Below are 19,445 nucleotides of genomic sequence, written 5' to 3'. Positions count from 1 at the left end.
CTATTGTGCTAAAAGGAATAATAAACTGGAGAAGTTCCAGGCGAACTGGAGAGACCTCCGGGAACTGATGCAGAGCGAAAGGAGCAGAGCCAGAAGAACTCTATACACAGAGACTGATATACTGTGGTAAAATTGAATGTAATGGAGCTCTGTACCAGCAGCAATACAATGACCCAGGACAATTCTGAGGGATTTATGGTAAAGAACACTACCCACATCCAGAGGAAGGACTGCAGGAGAGGAAACATATAAGAAAAACAGCTACTTGAACGCATGGGTTGGGGTGGATATGATTGAGGATGTGGACTTGAAACTTCCACACAAATGCAACTACCAACAATTTGGAAATAGGTCTTGATCAAGAATATGTGATAAAACCAGTGGAAATGTGTGTCGGCCATGGGTGGGGGGAATGTGGGGGGTGAAGGGGAAAGTAGGAGCATGAATCATGTAACCATGTTAAAAATGAATATTAATAAATGTTTAAAATTTAAAAAAAAGTCAAAGGAACACATTTACCATATTTTAATGTAGTAAACATATCAATCTATATCTAAAAGCAAGAATTATGTGTAATGTTGGAATTGTCAGTTAATAGAGGATAAAGTAAGGATATCCCTTGTCACCATTATTACTTTATATGAGTAGAAATGCCAGCAATCACAATAAGATAAAACAGATTCTAAGGAAATAAATATAATTAAATTAAAACAAAGTATTATCTTCTTGGCTGTAAAATTAATAGCTTAGTAAACTTTTAAAATGTTACCAAGAAGTATATTAGAAAGAGATAAAAAATAAATTCCATTAAAATATGAAAAGAAAACCATTTACACTCATAGTTCATGCAGAAGCTTAACAGGAAATGGAACTCATTTTTGTGTGAAAAAGCTTTCACTAATTCTAAGCTATATGTATTTTTTATTTTTATTTTTATATTATTTTTTTATTTTTAAAAACATTCTTTTCTTATTTTTCCTTGTATGTACAATACAATTTGTTGTTTTTTCTTTCTCATTTTTATACTTGAAAACATTGTATTTTCCCTGAATTTTTAAATTTTCTTATTACATTTCCTTTTAAATTTTTAATAGAGTAATTGACTCTTTTCCTTTTTTCTCATTTTTGTACTGAAAGTACATATAATCAATGTTAATCCTTTTTGAATTTACAGTGATATAAGTTTAATATGAATATATATTTGCTATAATATTAATGCATACCCAAAAAGCCTTAGACTATGGTAACCTGCCAATCATTGGTAAATATCATGGGACTGTGATTAATGTGTCTCTGTACGATTCCAGGAGAAGGGAACTCAAGAAACCCAAGGTCCTGGAGACCACCCAGAAACTGCACAGTGCCTAGTAGCAAAAGATCGTGCAAACCATCCCAAATCCAGGTGGGATTTTTGAATTTCTGTGCCAATACTGAAGGGCTTGAAACTAGTGTTTGATGTTTGGGGTTGCAGCTTTTCTGACATATGTTAGAGGCCAGACTTCCACAGACCTTCATTCCTAGCCAAGCATCTAAGATTGGCTATCATTATGGCTCATCCCTGAGAAGGTGCAGGCAAATCAGACCAGGGAAAGACACTTTCCTTGCACACGTATTTGGTCCTGTTATTTCTCTTATATATCGAATGGCAATGTTCTATATTCCTGGCTCCTGAATGGGTAGTTGCAAACTGCTTAAATCACTTTAATTGGGCCTTGATTCAAGGACCTGTTATAAGTTTATTTTTCCTACATTTTTTGCACATAAGACTTTGACATTTTACATTTCATTCACAAGTTAATTTTTCTCTTTTATTTGGATTTTATTTTATTTCTTTTGCCAATTGATTTCATACAACCCCATAACTCAGCCATGTACCCTTAGCTGACCTCTTCAGGGGAGAATGTGTTATTGATTCTCCTCAAGGGGAGTGTGTATTTTTTATAATCAAAATGTCTGTATTATAATCTATATTGTAAAATTTTAACTCTTTTGAGAGTAATTTCAGGGGGGAATGTATATTTCTCAGAAGGTAAAGTATGTTTTATAATATATAATGTACAGTTTGAATTCTTTGAGAGTAATTTTAGGATAAGAAATTTGCCATCTCCTCAGAATCCAGGCAACGAACCTGTTTGGAGAAGGCATCATGAAGATGCCTGAAGAACCTTCACTGGATCATGAAGATCCAAATGAATTTTCGGTGCAGTTGATTGAACTATGGGGAGTTGAATGCATTTGTTTTGAATGTACACTCTTATGCCAAAAGGTACTGCCCCTAATTGGCTTTTTGTCAATGCAGCTAGCAATCATTGGATTATTGTTTTTGTCCTCTTTCCTTTTTATCTCCAAATTTCTGTAATTTAAAAGTTAGTTATGTTTACAGGAGCACTCACGGAAACCAGTCTCTCGCCATTCTTCAGGGGGAAATGTGATATTGGAAATTTGGGGGTCTTAATATTGAGATCCTTGGTCTAAATTTCCTGTGGACCTTTAGGATTCTTTCAAAACTACATTTCCCATAATTCCTCTTGGGTAATGAGGTGGACAGGAAGTACAATTACATAGACAGGGGAATAAAGATTCAGGACTTGATCAAGATGCTCTCTTTCCTATGAAGCAGCCGGGGGAAAGAATGGTAGAGAATTTGAATTAGATCTTAGCAGGCACATGTTTTTTTTTTAAATATCAATATGGATTACAATAAAACCCTAATATTTTTAAATATATCCTTCTATATCAATTTTATTTGTTACAGTCAGTTTTCTTATTATTTGATTTTTTAAACCTTCTTTTGAAGTTCTTCTAGGAATTCTTTTGAGGCTTGACATCCTTTCACACTTTCCTTTGTGGCTTCACTGTTGTTTCCTTTTTGACATTGTTGTCCTCTTTGGAGTTTTTATTTTGATTTTTTATTTCTCTTTTGCTCACTTTTTCTTTTTATTTTTTTTTCTATTACCTTATTTATCAGTTGATTTTCCTTTCTGCTCCTGGGGTAGAGGGAATACAGCTCCAGACTTACAGAATACTCTTCTCTAGTACTCAGAGTAAACTCAACTTTCTTTGTTTCCCACAACATGTCTCAAGAAAATAGCTCCACAGACCAATCTCCTTAATGTACATAGATGCAAAAATCTTAAATAGAATACTAGCAAAAAACTCCAGCAAGTGATCAAGAGGGTTATCCATCATGATCGGGGTGGGATTTATACCAGGAATGCAAGGATGGTTCAACACTAGGAAAACCATCCACATAATTGACCATATCAACAAGCAAACCAACAAAAACCACATGATTATCTCAATAGATGCTAAAAAAGCCTTTGACAAAATACAACACCCATTCCTACTGAAAACACTGGAAAGTATAGGAATAGAAGGACCTTTCCTAAAAATAATAAACAGTATATATCTAAAACCATCAGCAAGCATCATATGCAATGGGGATAAATTATAAGCCTTTCTGATAAGATCAGGTGTGAAACAAGGATGCCCATTATTACCTCTATTATTTAACATTGTACTAGAAACACTAGCAGTAGCAATTAGAGAAGAAAAAGAAATTGAAGGTATCAAAATAGGCAATGAGGAGACTAAGCTATCACTCTTTGCAGATGATATGATGGTCTACTTAAAAAATCCTAGAGAATCAACTAAGAAACTAGTAGAAATAATCAACAACTTTAGCAAAGTTGCAGGATACAAAATAAATGCACATAAATCATCAGCATTTCTATATATTTCCAACACATCAAAGCAGCAAGAGGTAGAAAGAGAAACACCATTTTAAAATCACCCTAGACAATATAAAATACTTAGGAATCTATCTACCAAAACAAACACAGGAATTATACAAAAACAACTACAAAACACTTTCCAAACAATTAAAACTAGATCTAAACAATTGGAAAAACATTGATTGCTCATGGTTAGGACGAGCTAACATAATAAAAATGACCATTCTACCCAAATTAATTTACTTATTTAGTGCTATACCTATCAAACTACCAAAAATCTTTTTTAATGAATTAGAAAAAACTATAACAAAGTTTATTTCAAAGAACAAAAGATCAAGAATATCAAGGGAAATAATGAAAAAAAAGTTAAGGAAGGTGGCTTAGCAGTACCATATATTAAGCTATACTATAAAGCAGCAGGACCACACCAATGCAACTATTAATAATATGTAAAGGGGACGGCTGGGTAGCTCAGTGGAGTGAGAGTCGGGCCTGGAGACGGGAGGTCCTGGGTTCGGGCCCAGCCTCAGCCACTTCCCAGCTGTGTGACCCTGGGCAGGTCACTTGACCCCCATTGCCCACCCTTGCCAATCTTCCACCTATGAGACAATACACCGAAGTACAAGGGTTTAAAAAAAAAATTTAAAAAAAAATAATATGTAAATAGTCTTGACTGACCACACATGTTAAAAGCAGTGGAAATGCAAGTTAGCTATGGGGGGGGGCATAGGGAGGGGAGTTTGAGGGGGTGAAGGGGAAAGTAAAAACAGGAATCATGTAACCATTGAAAATTTTTCTAAAAATAAAAAACATTTTTGGAATACAGAGAGACAGACAGGCCTAGAATTGGGAGGTCCTGGGTTCAAATCTGACCTCAGACATTTCCTAGCTGTTTATTCTATAATAGAGAAAAACCAGGGAAGGTGCTTTAAATATTACTCATGGGCTCACTGGGGTGGATAGGAGACAGGAAGGGAGAATGGGTGAGACTTTACAAGTCAGGGAACCAGGTTTAACTACAAGGGAAAGACCATTGACTAGAATGACAGTTAAGCCTGACCAACTGTCACTCAGCCCCACCCAGCCTGGAATAAATACAGATTAATACATACACACAATGAGGACCTGAAATTACTAAAAACACACAGGGAATCAGTTTAATAATAACATGAGGGGATTGGAAAAGGGGTTAGGTAAACTATAGCAAACAACTCATTACTGGAGTCAAAAAGGGTAAGATCCCTAGCCAAGCTGGCTTCTGCCAGGCTTTGACAGCTTGGCTAAGGACCTGAGGAATAGGGCTTGAACTTGGGATCTCCAACTCCTCCAGAACTGATGTAGCCAGGTAGGGATTGAAGTCTGCAAACTGTCCACTAGATCACAGGCCACTTCCCTACTCAGTGCTGTCATGCAGGATTGATGTACTCAGCTAGGAAATGTCTGAGGTCAGATTTGAACCCAGGACCTCCGAATTCTAGGCCTGTCTGTCTCTCTGTATTCCAAAAATGTTTCATTGATGCTCTTGGTTTTCATTTAATTTTTTGTTTGTTAGTTTGCATCATTCTTATTGCTCATTTGCATCATTCTTATTGCTCTCTAACCTTTCTCTGTCCCAAAATAGAAGCACTTTAATGGTATGCTAGGAAATGTTTAAGAATTGGTTGGGGAAAGTACACATGACCCACTTTTAAATTTAATCTACATTAACATTTTTGCTTTATGAAGATGAGACAATCAGCAAAACAATAAATTAGGCTCTGATTTTGTAGCATTTGCCTATTACCAAGATATAAATGTTCACAGTGAACTGGTTTCCAGGGGAACTGGCTTTTGCACACCTCTGCTTCTAAACAATAAAGGGAGTCAGGCAAAGGCAGTGAGTACCTTGCACTGGCTCTGCCTCTAGATGCTGGCATCTTTCTATATGTCTGTGTATTTCCCTTCTGAGCCAAGATGTGATGAGCTTTGTTATCAGTCTTCTCAGGCTATGATTGGTCCATTGCATTGTTCAGAACTTTGAGGAATCTTTCCAGATTATTTTGTCATACAGTTTTGAGATTATTCTGTAAATTGTTCTTCTGGTTCTATTCACTCTAACCTGATAAACTGGTTTTTAAAATGTCTTCCCAGGCTTTTCTGAATCTATCATGTTTGTCATTTCTTGTGGCGCAATAATATTCCATTACATGATTTGTTCAGCCACACCCCAGTTGTTGTTCCCTAATTTTTTTTTGGTTCTTAGATGCAGTAAGAAGTCCTGCCATACAAAAAACTGGAAAGTGAGGGGATGCCCTTCAATTGAGGAATGGCTGAACAAATTGTGGTATATGCTGGTGATGGAATACTATTATGCTCAAAGGAATAATGAACTAGAGGAATGCCATGTGAATTGGAATGACCTCCAGGAATGGATGCAAAGTGAAAGGTGCAGATCCAGGAGAACATTGTACACAGAGACAGATACACTGTGGTAAAATCGAACATAATGGACTTCTCTACTAGCAACAATGCAGTGATCCAGGACAACTATGAGGGACCTATGAGAAAGAACACTATTCACATTCAGAGGAAGAACTATGGGAGTAAAAACACAGAAGAAAAACAACTGCCTGATCACATGGGAGGATGGGGATATAATTAGGGATATTGCCTCAACATCACCCTAGTGCATAATATGGAAAATAGTTCTTGATCAGTGACACATGTAAAACCCAGTGGAATTGTGCATCAGCTATGGGAGGGGGGTGGGAGAAGGGGAGGGATAGAACATGAATTCTATAATCATGGGAAAACTAATTATTCTAGAATTAGAAATAGAAAAAAATTCTAAATTAAATAAAGATTTAAAAAAATGAAAAAAAAAAGTCCTGCCATAAATATTCTTGTACATCAAACAGCTAAGCAGTGCTATGTGTGATAAGAGTGTTGGATTTGGGCAAAAGGAAGACCATTTGAATCTGGGCAAGTCTGTTAAATTCACTCCGCTTCAGTTTCCTGGAGGATACCCACCATTATTAGAGTTACCTTCACTAATGGGAGTGGGATGGGGTGGAGGGAAAGGAAACTGACATTATGTGCCAAAAACTGTGTTAAATGCTTTACAAATATTATCTCATTTAATCCTTACAGCAACCCTGAGAGATAGTGCTATCATCATCCGCATTTTACAGTTGAGGAAACTGAGATTATAAAATTAAATGATTTGTCCAGAGTCATACAGCTAGTTAGTATGTGATTTTGGATTGGAACTCATGCTTTCTTGATTCCAGGTCCAGTGAGTGATACCAGTTGCCTCTATTTAGTTTCCTTATCTGTGAAATGGAGATAATAATAGAACTTACCTCCCAGAGCTCTTGTAAGGATGAAATTACATAATATAAGATAAAGCTCTTTGTAAACCTGCAAATGCTATGCAAATGCTAGCTTTTATTGCACATGGGCCCTTTCTGTCATTGACAAACTTTCCAGGGGTGTAAACCTCACAGTGATATTATTGTTTCAAGGAGTTTGCTCTGCTCAGGTCAGACTTTTTTTCTTCTTATCAGTTTTTTTTCTTCTTAATATCAATTCTAAGACAGAGGAGCCTCTAGGGCTAGGCAATTGGAGTTAAATAACTTTCCCAGGATTATACAACTAGAAAATGTCTTGGGCCAGATTTGAACCCAGATCTTTCCAACTCCAAGCCTGGCACTATGCACTGTGCTACCAGCTGCCTTAGTTCAATGACTTTTTGATATGACTCTTACTATTTTCCAGAATGGTTATTCCAGTCAATAGCTCCTCACCAGCAAGGCATTAATATGTGTGTGGTCCATTTTTCAATCATTCTCCAATAGATAGTTATCTACTTTATTTTCAGTTCTTTGCTGCCATAGAGATTGTCACATGAATACTTTGGTGTATCTTAGACCTTAATATTTTTCTTGGACTTTTTTGTTTTATATACTCAGTAGTGGAATTACTGGGTCTAAGGAGAACAAAATGTTTAATCATTTTTCTTATGTAATTCCAAAGTGACAGACAGAAGAGCCAGAACAAATCACCACTCTGCCAACAATTTACTCTGTATGTCTTCCCATAGCCCTTCTGGCATTGCATGTTTTTTGTCATCTTTTCTACATTGTAGGTTATGAGAGGTAAAACTGTAAGATGATTTTCATGTGAGTTTCTCTTATTATTAATTATTTTTAATGGCCTTTATAGACTGTGTAATTTTTTATTTCAAAAACTATTCATACCCTTTGACCATTTATTGGGGAATGGCTTTTGGTGTTACCTGTTACATATTTGGTGTTCACAATGTGTATTGGATATAAGAATTTTACTGATAATACTTGATCCTATTCTTTCCCATTTCATATTTTAGGATTATAGGATCCTAGAGAATCATCAATTTAGAACTGGACGGGACTTTATAGGTCACTATGTAACTCCCTTATTTTACACATGAGGAAACAGATCCAGAGAGATGAGGTGACTTGCTCAAGATCACATAAATATTAAGCTGAAGAGCTGAAATTTGAACCCAAGTCCTTTGACTCCAAATTTGTCACTCTTTCTACCTCACCAAACCCTTCTGCCCCTTTGTATTCCAGCTTCATTGATTTTATTTGTGCAAGTGTTGTTGTTTTAAAAAATTGTGATCAAAATGAGTCTTATTGGTCTTTTATCCTTTGTTGATTAAGAATTCTCCTCCTTGCTTAATTTTGAAAGATAACTCATATTATTCTTCACTTATTCTGTATATCCCACTAGCTGCTGACCTATATCACTCTTCCCTGTGGTGGCTAAACTCCTTGAGAGTGCTGTTTACAGTGGTACCTCCATTCCTTTCCACTCATTCTCTTCTTAACTCCCTGCAGTCTGGCTTCTGACCTTATCATTCAACTGAAGCTGCTCTCTCCAGTGATCTCATAATTGTTCAATTTAATGGTGTTTTCCCAGTCTTCATCCTTCTTGATCTTTCTTCAGCCTTTGATGCTCAGACCCACTTGTTTTGATATTCTCTTTTCTGTAGGTTTCTTTGACATTGTTGTTTTGGTTCTCTCTATCTGACCACTCCTTCTTTGTGGTAGACTTCTCCCGGGTTATGCCTACCAATGGTGGTTATCCTCCTGGGCTCTGTCCTGGCCCATCTTCTTTTCTCTTTTTGTACTGTTTTGCCTACTGATCTCACTATCTTCCATGGTGATTTCATTATTTTTATGGAAATAAGTGTCTGATCACCTTAATCTTGCTCCTGACCATCATTTCCTAATTACCAGCTGCCTAGGGGACATCTCAAATTAGATGTCCAGTAGACATCTTAAACTTAAGCTATTCAAATAAGAACTCATTATCTCCCATCTGCCCCTAAGCTCTTCCTACCACTGAACTTCTCTGTTACTATTGAGGGTACCACTGTCCTCCCAGTCATCTCTTAGGTGTCATAATCTGGGTGTCAGCTTAACTTGACTCCACCTTAAATCCAAACTATTGCCAAGTCCTGTCAATTCTGCTTTTTGCAACATCTCTCATATATTCCTATTTCTCCCTTCTGATACCGCCAATACCCTAATGTGGTCCTAAATTACCTCAAGCTTGGTTTATTGTAGTAGCCTTCTGGCTGACCTTCCTCAAGCCTCTTTATTCCAGTCCATTCTTTATTTTCAGCTATCAAAGTGATCTTAAAGTATAGAATTGTCCCTCTACTCACTAAACTGCAGCAGCCAGGATCAAATATAAAATCCTCTGTTGGGCTTTCACAGTCCTTCATAACTTGTCCCCTTTTTATCTTTCTGGTCTTATACCTTACTCTCTTCCATGGACTCTACATTCTATTAGTGCTGGCCTTCTTGCTCTTTCTCAGATGAGACTCCATCTCCTGACTACATTTTCATCAGATCCTCTAAGCTTGGAATGCACTCGCGCTCGCGCTCTCTCTCTCTCTCTCTCTCTCTCTCTCTCTCTCTCTCTCTCTCTCCAAACTTTTGTGTGCAGTTAGTCTTACTTTGTGCGAAAAGGTCTCTCCTGGTGCTGCTTAATGTTATTCTCAGTTTACAAATCTACCCTCTGTATATCTTATTTGTAAATAGCTTTTTGCATGTTGACTCTTCCATAAAAAAAAGTATATATATATATATATGTATATATATATATTATATATGTGTGTGTGTGTATGTGCATATATAGATATGTCCCTAGTGTTTAGCACAGTACCTGGCATATAATAAGCACTTTTAATGAATGCTTTTTGATTGAGTATTCAATCTTTGATATTCATGTTGCATTTTCATTTTGAATTTATAGTAATGTATGCTTTAGGATGTTTGCTCAGTGGATAGGGAGCCAGACCTAGAGACGGGAGGTTCTAGTTTCAAATCTGGCCTGAGATATTTCCTAGCTTTGTGACCCTTGGGTAAGTCACTTAACTCTTAAGTTGCCTAGACCTTACTGCTGTTCTATTCTAGAACCTTGGTTCTAAGGCAGAAGGTAAAGGCTTTAAAATATATATATATATATTGGTCCAAATCTAATATTTGCCTTTCTGCCTCATAGTTTTCTTAGCATTTCTTATCAAAAAGGTAGTCTTCTGTAATTTATATTTCTGAGTTTGTCATGCACTAGGCTACTGTTTTCAGTGCTTTGGTTCCTTTTTCCATCTAGTCTGTTTTACTCACCATGTTCTTTTTTTTTTTTTTTAAATTTTTAAAAAATGTATTTATTTTTAAACCCTTAACTTCTGTGTATTCTCTCTTAGGTGGAAGAGTGGTAAGGGTGGGCAATGAGGGTCAAGTGACTTGCCCAGGGTCACACAGCTGGGAAGTGTCTGAGGCCGGATTTGAACCTAGGACCTCCCATCTCTAGGCCTGACTCTCAATCCACTGAGCTACTCAGCTACCCCCTTACTCACCATGATCTAAGAAACAAAAGTATAAAAACTTAATGAATATAATAGCACTAGATGAATTTTAACTCATATTATCTATAACTTTCATAAAAGTCAGTACCAAATAGTTTTTATTATTCCTTTATAATATAATTTGCCACCTGTTAATACTGTTTTAAGACTATAAGATGAAGTCTCAGAGTTATTTTAATTTGCATTTCTCCTATTAGTAATGATTTGAAGCATTTATATGGGTTGTTTGTAATTTTTTTTTAGAAAACCCTTACCTTCTACCTTAGAATCAATACTGTGTATTGGTTCCAAGGCAGAAGAGTGGTAAGGGTAGGCAATGGGGGTCAAGTGACTTGCCCAGGGTCACATAGCTGGGACGTATCTGAGGCCAGATTTGAACCTAGGACCTCCCGTCTCTAGGCCTGGTTCTCACTCCACTGAGCTACCCAGCTGCCCCTGTTTGTAATTTTTTAATGTATCTTTGTAATTCACAATTTTTTTAAAACCCTTAGCTAAGCTGCTGTCTTAGAATCTATACTAAGTATTGGTTCCAAGACAGGAACATATGGACTAGACAATCGGGGTTGAATTTGTCTAGGGCTACACAGCTAGGAAGGATCTGAGGTCAAACTGGACCCAGGACCTCCTATCTTTAGGCCTGACCCTCCATCCCCTGAGTCGCTTAACTACTCCTCCTTGGATTACTCTTAGAGTTGAACTGGAAGAAAGCTTTTTTGGTTATTTATATTGATGGCTTTTGTTTTTTACACCACAGACACTTCTCAGTTTCTAGCATCTTCCTCACAAACAACAAGCAGAACAATAACTGCATCTGATAACAGAAGCAGCTTTCCATCCCTGAGAGCCCTTTTCCCTCTGAGGAAGATGGTGTGTTTCATAATTTGTCCAACCAGAATTAGGCAGAGACTTCAACTGCCTTTTAGTATTGTTTTTCTTTACATTTTTCTAGTTCTTGTATATATCTTGTTCTTATTGTGTATGTCTTACTATATATAATGTTTTTCAGAATTCCTCACATTCACCAGTTCTCATGGTGTAGTAATATTCTGTTATATTCATAAACAGAATTTGTGCAGCTCCATCTTAAAGGGTTTTCCTAACACTTTGCATTATTTTCCTAATGCACACAAATACACAATACTTCTTCTGAATATTTTCATGAATATAGGATTTTTCAGTCTGTCTTTTACCTCTTTGGGTAATATGTCCTGTAGTGGGGTCACTGGGTCAGAGAACATTCTGAACAGTTTTATAATTTTCTTGTATGTTTTTAAATACTTTTCTAGGATGGTTGGACCAATTCCATTTCACCAATAATACAAATATGCTTGTCTTACGTAGTCATTTCAACAATGTCAATTTCTAATTCTGATAATTGTCAATTTTAAGGCTATATGGTGAAGTCTCAGAGTTATTTTAATTTGCATTTCTCTAATTATTAATGATTTGGAACGTTTTATATGGTTGTTTTTAATTCTTTACTGAAAATTGTTCTTATTCTTTGCCCACTTATGTATTGCAGAGATGCTCTTGATCAAACATGAGTAGTTGGTACAAATTTCCTGAGTATTAGAATAAAGCCATCTATTGTTAAGTGTTTTGAATGTGTATGCATTAGCTTTTAAGCAATCATCCTTTTCAGGAATTCACTGGTTACAGAAAATAATGAAGGCTTTGGGCTCCAAACCCTATTTTGTCCAGTTAGGATTTAGAAGTCTTGGTGTAGTGGTAGATTTTTACTTTAGTTGTGGCCAATTCTTCCCCTACATGGTCTTTCCTTCTATGTTGCCTAGAGCATTGTTGTACTCTGGAGGTAAGGATGCTATTATACATGAGAAATAGAGATGGTCCCTTGAGAATGGTATAGAATACTGAGTGGGAACAGAACTGTTAAAAAAAATCCTTGAAGCTCATTATTTTAAAAGAGTATTGGAGGGGGGAGGTTCTCAGTCCCTTTTTTCTTAGTTAGGTTTGTAAAAAGGTTGAAAGAAAATTCTAAGTCATCAATGCCCATCCCATTTCCTCCTTGATCTTGGAGTAAAGCTGTCACTCTATGTTTGACATCACAGCCAGTTACCATGGAAATGATAGCAATGTAACAAATTTATCATTATGACTTTTCTGCAGGGTCTATGAAAGGCAAAGAAAAGCTGAGAGGGAAAAAAACTTATTGAAGATTGACTCTCAGGGTAAAATTTTCTAATTTATACTTCAGCCTTTTATCTGCACTGCAGAACCCAATTGCATATTCTGTACTTGACATCAGTAGTGTTTGCATGTGGATTGAGTATTTAAAACACACACACACACACACACACACACACACACACACACGACACAACTCACTTTTGTGGATGCAAAAGAATTGTTTAACCAAGAATTATTATTTTGTGATATGTTATTTTTTTAACGCCGAAGTGTAAAACCACTTAAAGAGTTATTTATTTAGTTACATTTTGCTTCCTTTCTTCTTTGTTCTTTCAAATGGTTTAGTTCTGTTGATTTCTCACTACTTTGATAAAGAAATTCTGGCACTTTTATTTCATTTAGGAACTGATATTGTATGAAAATATTTTAAAACAAGATATAGTAAGCTAAACAGAGATTATTAGGATTTTTTTTTTCAGGAGGGGAAGAGTTTACTTTGAGCTGTATTTCTATAATGGTTCCCAAATTCCCCTATGGTTTGCTTTCATTTTGAGGGTCATTTCAGTCTTCTACTCTTTACCAGAACCCTTGTTCATCCTGAAAATCTTGTCACTTATGTATATCTAATAACATAGTCATATATGATTCCCATATTCTGGATGAAAAACATATTTAATTTGTTTCATTAACAATTATTTTGTCTTTTTCTTCTGACATGTTAAAGTAGTTATCTGTCACTTTAATACTGATGTAACCTCCTGCTCAGTTAAGTAAGAAGTTTGGACCCAGGAATTTGTGAGTATTCATAAATTCACAAAAGCAGGAATATAAAAGAACTGTCATAAATTGTTCTTCCTCTGTCCATTCACTGTGTTTTTAGAATAGTAAATGTTAAAATGGAAGTTTTGATAGTACTCTTTCTTCATACTTCAGATCAAGGATTAATCTGTATTTGGAACCTATTTAATTTAGATTGCTGATATACGTGGGACAGCACTCTTTTGTTAATAAACCTTTGAATGTTGTAGATTTGAATTCTGTGAGCTCAGATGTGTAGGGTATTTGCTTTGGATTGAAACTCTTTCTCTTATGTCTGAAACTATTGTATAAAAACCCCAGCCCACATTGTTGTCTTTACCCAATAATTCCTTGCCCATTTCTTTCCGGTACCCCATAATCAGGACCTTACTGTTTACTGTTTTGTTCTTTGATTATGTGAACCAAACAGTTTGGCACTTTCTCATATCTTCTTGTTCACTAACTGGTTCACATGTCTATATCTTATCTTCCTCAACTAGATTGTAAGTTCCTTGTGGACAGAAATGATATTTGACCCTACTACTGTAAATCTTTCATATAGAGCCAGGCACACAGGGCTTCAATGAATATTCTCTCTCTCTCTCTCTCTCTGTCTCTCTGTCTCTCTCTCTCTCTGTCTCTCTCTCTCTGTCTCTCTCTCTCTGTCTCTCTGTCTCTCTCTCTCTGTCTGTCTCTCTGTCTGTCTCTGTCTGTCTGTCTCTGTCTGTCTCTCTCTGTCTCTCTCTCTGTCTCTCTCTCTGTCTCTCTCTCTGTCTTTCTCTGTCTCTCTCTCTGTCGCTGTCTCTCTCTGTCTCTCTCTCTCTCTCTCTCTCTTTCCTTCCTTCTTTTTCCCCCTCCCTCCATTGGTTCCAAGGTAAATGAGTGGTAAGGGTCAAGCAGTTGTGGTTAAGTGACCTGCCCAGAGTCACACAGCTAGAAAGTATCTTAGACCACCCAGCGACCTTTGGTCTCCAGGCCTGACCGTCTATCCACTGGACCACCTAGTTGCCCCTGCTTTGAAGAAGACTTATTGTTGTCAACATGAAATCTAGAGACCCCAAACTTGTAGCCTAGCAAGATCTGATGTACCTCAAGTTTTAGGACCAGCTTGTAAGTTGGAGACCCCAAAACTTGTATTTGTTCCCTATTCCCGTGAGAATCTACTCTGAAGGGAATCTCAGGCTAGCAGTTCCAAACTGAATAATGGACCCTAGGGTAAATGACAATCCCAGTTAGGTGGAGTTAGACATAAAATGAGTGACTCTTTTTGCCTTAGAAGCTCCTCCCATTGTACCACACCCCCCTTTCAGGAATCGAACTCAGAACCTTCAGCTTATAAGACTGACATGCTGTCTACTGCACTAAAGAATCACTTATTCAGTTTGGAGCTGCTGGCTTGAAATTCCCTTCAGGGTGGATTCCTATGGGAACAGGGAACAAGTACAAGCTTTGGGGTCTCCAACTTACAAGCTAGTCCTAAAACTTGGAGTTCATCAGATCTTACTAGGCTACAAGTTTGGGGCCTCTAGATTCCATGTAAACATTGTTTAATTGGTTAATTGACAGAAAATTGACTTAAATAGATTATTAGCCAATTTTTTTGAAAATTATCATTAAAAATATGGTTCCCTGAAGTGTTTTTTAAGTGTTAAGAAAAATATGTGTACCATTTGGAAATACTAGAGTGAATAATTTACTTGATCATTAGTTTGGATATCCTGATTTCTGTTCAGCTAATTAAACTTGAAAGTCATTGTTATAATGTTCCATAAATGGATCTGAGAGTTCTTACTTTCTTGGTTTTATTTGATAGTAAGACGAGGGGAAGAGCTGGCGATGTATTTATTGGATTTTAGATTGCACATTCATTTCAGATTCACGTGCCCTGGGCTTGTGCACCTGAGTGCACTGCAGCCTACAGCACATTTAATTTAAAATCGGGTGCCCTCAGGGACCATCACATTGCTAGGCTTCCTGCAGTTCTTTTAGGAGCCACTTTTAAAGGTGGTAGGAAGCAAGAATTCAAGGAATTGTGGTAGGAAGTATAAGAATGGTTTGAGAATGGATCTTGAAAAGGAAGCTATATATTTATATTTTCCTTATATTAGGAAATATTACATATTAGGAATTATTAGGAAATATGTATAAGGAAAATATATTTTTCTTTTAATTTGGCAAGTAAATTTCTAGAACATATATAGGAATTCACAAGTTTATTAAAAGGGTTGCATAGGTTTTATAAATTAATTCTGTTCTTGATTGAGGATCTTATTGTTATAAATTTTAAATAAATGCTGTTTTGACTTTTGAAATGTTTTTGGTTGGTTTAGTAAGGGCGGGGCAGAGAAATCTCTACTTTTCACACTGCCTGTAAAAATTCATGACCAGAAATTTTCAAACTAAAAAATTTGTCATAAAGAAAAATTATCTTCAAGTTAAGAAGTTCATGAAAAATGTGTCTGTTACGATAATGTGTTAAATTTGAGCACCTAATAACAGGAATATTATTTTCCTAACTTCTTTCCCAAGATAATTCTGATCTGGTGTCTTAGGAAGGACTTAAATGCCTTATATAAACAGTGAATTGATTTGTAAATTATTTAAATCTGAGAGAAGCCATGTGTCAGAACATCATTCTGTTTGTTAGTGCTTTCTGTATATATCCACTCAATCTATACCTGTAGGTGAAGGTGAGAATATTATGTGTTTGCCCCTACAAGGATCTTCAGAGTAATGTTGGCCGCCATAAAAGAAATGTGTTCAACAAATTTATTAAGTGCATTGCTGCAAGCATAGCTATTTGTAAAGTATTACATGTAATAGCTAGTGCCTTAGTACAAACTTGCTTTATGATCATTAAGAATGCGAAATCTCTAGCCTTTCTTCCATTATGAGCTTAATTAGAATCACTTGCAAATTACATAGAAGCCACTCCTTTGGGTATGTCTGGGGAGGGGAAAAATCCTAAGTACTTTTTATGCTTTGGGGATCAGTTTTGAAACATTTTATTTTCTCCTAATATTAAAATTCCTTTAACTAGACAAAGGTCTTTTTTTTCAATATTTTCCTCATGGTAAAGTTTGAGACCCTTTTTGGAATTTGATTATAAGCCATAACCCACTTTAAATTAGGAATGTTTTCCAGTTCAGTCTGTCTCTAATTCCCTTTCATTGATTTCTGAGTGCTATCTGCAGTCCACCCACAAAACCAGTGTGACTTGATCTTTGCAATCTGATTTTTTAGCTACTCTGATTAAATTTCATCCCTGGGATGTTAAAAAAAAAATCAAATGAAATTGCATGCTAAAACTATTCAATATTTTTGGTGATAAATTCTAAGGCACTGAAATTGTACATTTTGAGACCCAAGTGGTAACTCTTCTTAAGGATTCCATTAAATAATTATTGTTACTCTTTTAGGGCATATTTGGCAGAATTTTGTCTGCCTGTTTTAGAATAGGAGATATGTTAATAAAGTGTTCAATATTCATTACAAATAATCTTGTCTGTTTTCTAGTCAAGATTCTGAAGACCTTCCTGCCCTTTCTGTATAGCCAAGCAGACTGTATTAACTTCTGCCTTAATTTAAAAAGCTATTGTGAAACTTGTTGGCTGCACACCTTAAAGAATTGCATGTTTAATAATTGTGAAGGCTTTCCATCAGATTTGTCTCAGCTCTGAATTAATAATGTTGCTGACTTATTGTTTTAGAAGAAGAAGTCCTTGACCTGTTAGGTTGAAAGAATTGTGACTGCTCTGAACCTTTGTGGGTCCTGTAGCTGTGCTATATCCCCTGTGAATAATTAGAGGTATTTGAAGGTATTGCTGTAGAAGCCAATTTGTGTCTTTCACTTTGCATATTGTTGAAGCTTCATGAATTAATCATAAGCAGGGCAAAAATTAACTTCTTCAGACACATATTTTGATGGGTCATGAGGGAGAATGTAAAGTGATCTGTAAAATATTCTACTGATCCTCTAAGTATTAAATTATTATACCTACAGGCTAATTTCAGTAGGAAAAAAAAGGAAGGATTCCCCCCCCAACCCCCTTTCTCTCTTAGTAGTGAACTTGAAAAATCAAGGTCCATTATTTTCTAGAACTATAAGGAGAACAATGAAGGGACACTGGTGATTTTCTGAAAGCCATCCACATTGCCCTGTGGCTCTTGGTTGAACTGGTTTGAGTGATTTTTTTTTCTTTTGACTTATAATTTTTTGGGACTTTTTAATGTTTATAAACTAAAAATTAGCTTAAGCAAATAACTTATCTGTGCCATGCTTTAAGATTTGCAAAGTAGGTTTATCACAGTAACCTCGTAAAGCAATTTTTATTATTCCTATTTTATAGAAAAGGAAACTGAGCTTCTGAGAGGTTAAGTGGTTTTCCCATGATCATACAGCCAGTAAATGATGATTTGAGGCATGTTGTGGGGTGTAATGGTGAACCCCTAGGTTCAGGAAGGATACTTTTTGCAAGAATGCAAACTTAGCTTAAAAGTAAAAAGATTTATTAGTAATGTAGAATTTTGGCCAGCAAGACAGCATGAGTGGAATAACCCTGGGGGGTTGCTCCCAGAATGCTTCAGTCCTGGGGTTTTTATATTCTTTACATCAGTGAGGATGTGATACTATGTCATGGTGTGGACGTGACTCTAGAGTGGTAAACACTCAGCCATTCGGTGGGGTGTTTGGTCATCTGACCGGGGTCTGCCTGAAGACCCTCATAGTTTAGGAAACGGGTGGATGCTTGAGATACAGCCTGATGGTATAAAGGTGTAGCCTGGAGGTGTGTCTCTATATCCATCTCAATCTAAAGGACATCCAAGGATAATAATGATCTCAGAGTCTTATAGAAGTTATCAGATGTTCTTGGGTTAGGAGTCACAAGGACAGAAAGAAACAAGGGAATTTCCCTGTTTACAGTTTGTCTGTGTTAAGGGGGTACAATGCCCATGCCAAGGCAGAATTTGAATCCAGTTCACTGTGTCACATCACTTTACTTTTTCAACAAAAGCATGTTCTTATGCTATATTCAGAAAAACATATACTTATCTTTTTCACTTATGGGCAGTGGAAACCAAAATTCTGAGTCAGTGTACTTGTGTTTCTAGTTTTAAGTTTAAGCTTAACTTCTCATTAAAAATTTTCAAAAATTTATTTTTCTTTTTTCAGCTAATGAAACTGAAATTGCGTTCTTCTGTGAAGAAGATTACAAGAACTACAAAGCTAATCCTGTTTCATCCTGGTGAAGACATCTGGGGCTTTTTTTTTTTTCATTTCATACCTAGAGTAAGCTCTTTATTTTGCTTAGTGAGAGTTTTTTTTAAACTAATAAATAAATCCTAAAAGATTAATCCATGTTTATCTTTTCAGAGTCTGCCATTTATATCTGAACTCTCCTGTGCTACCTACTTTTACATTTCTCAGACACATTCACACTTCCTCCACCTTACTAGGCACTATAAATTAATGTAGCATTTCTTTTATGATAAAACCATATAGAGATTTTTTAAAAAAATAGAAACTAAAAGGCAAATGCAATATGCTAATGAAACTTCCATTTCCCTATAGTTTTTGCTTTAAAAATTTTCTCAAAACCTTAGAAATTTTTGTGACTAGCTAATGATAGATTGTTCTTAAAAGAATTTATGAAGTCTTTTACTTATTTTATGTTTCATTCATAGTTTCTAATTGGAAATATCTATTTTTCTACCAAAAGATATGAAGGCCTAGTATGATCATTTCATTCATTTTTCAGTTTCTTGAGTATATGACACACAACCACAAAGGAAAATAATCATTACATATTCCAGAGAGATTTTTGTGTTGTCTAAGGGTCATGCATTTTCCTTTTTTTAAAAAA

The 19,445-nt window shown here is 36.0% G+C and overlaps 1 protein-coding gene across 2 annotated transcripts in view; it reads left to right on the top strand.

Moving 5' to 3' along the window:
• Positions 1–18,936, top strand: part of C3H2orf76 (chromosome 3 C2orf76 homolog) — a 96,266-nt gene extending 77,330 nt beyond the window's left edge. The window contains exons 6-7 of one of the 2 annotated variants that reach the window (XM_044666632.1): positions 1,308–1,402; positions 18,755–18,936. In XM_044666632.1, the coding sequence (XP_044522567.1) occupies positions 1,308–1,402; positions 18,755–18,928 (269 nt within the window). In that variant the 3' untranslated portion in view covers positions 18,929–18,936. The remainder of the gene's footprint in view (positions 1–1,307; positions 1,403–18,754) is intronic. The other variant, XM_044666633.1, reaches the window with a different exon arrangement.
• The last annotated feature ends 509 nt before the right edge of the window (positions 18,937–19,445 follow it).

The sequence above is a fragment of the Gracilinanus agilis genome, chromosome 3 (genome assembly GCF_016433145.1).
Source record: "Gracilinanus agilis isolate LMUSP501 chromosome 3, AgileGrace, whole genome shotgun sequence".
NCBI lineage: Eukaryota > Metazoa > Chordata > Mammalia > Didelphimorphia > Didelphidae > Gracilinanus > Gracilinanus agilis.
This window is presented reverse-complemented; position numbering and strand designations above follow the sequence as displayed.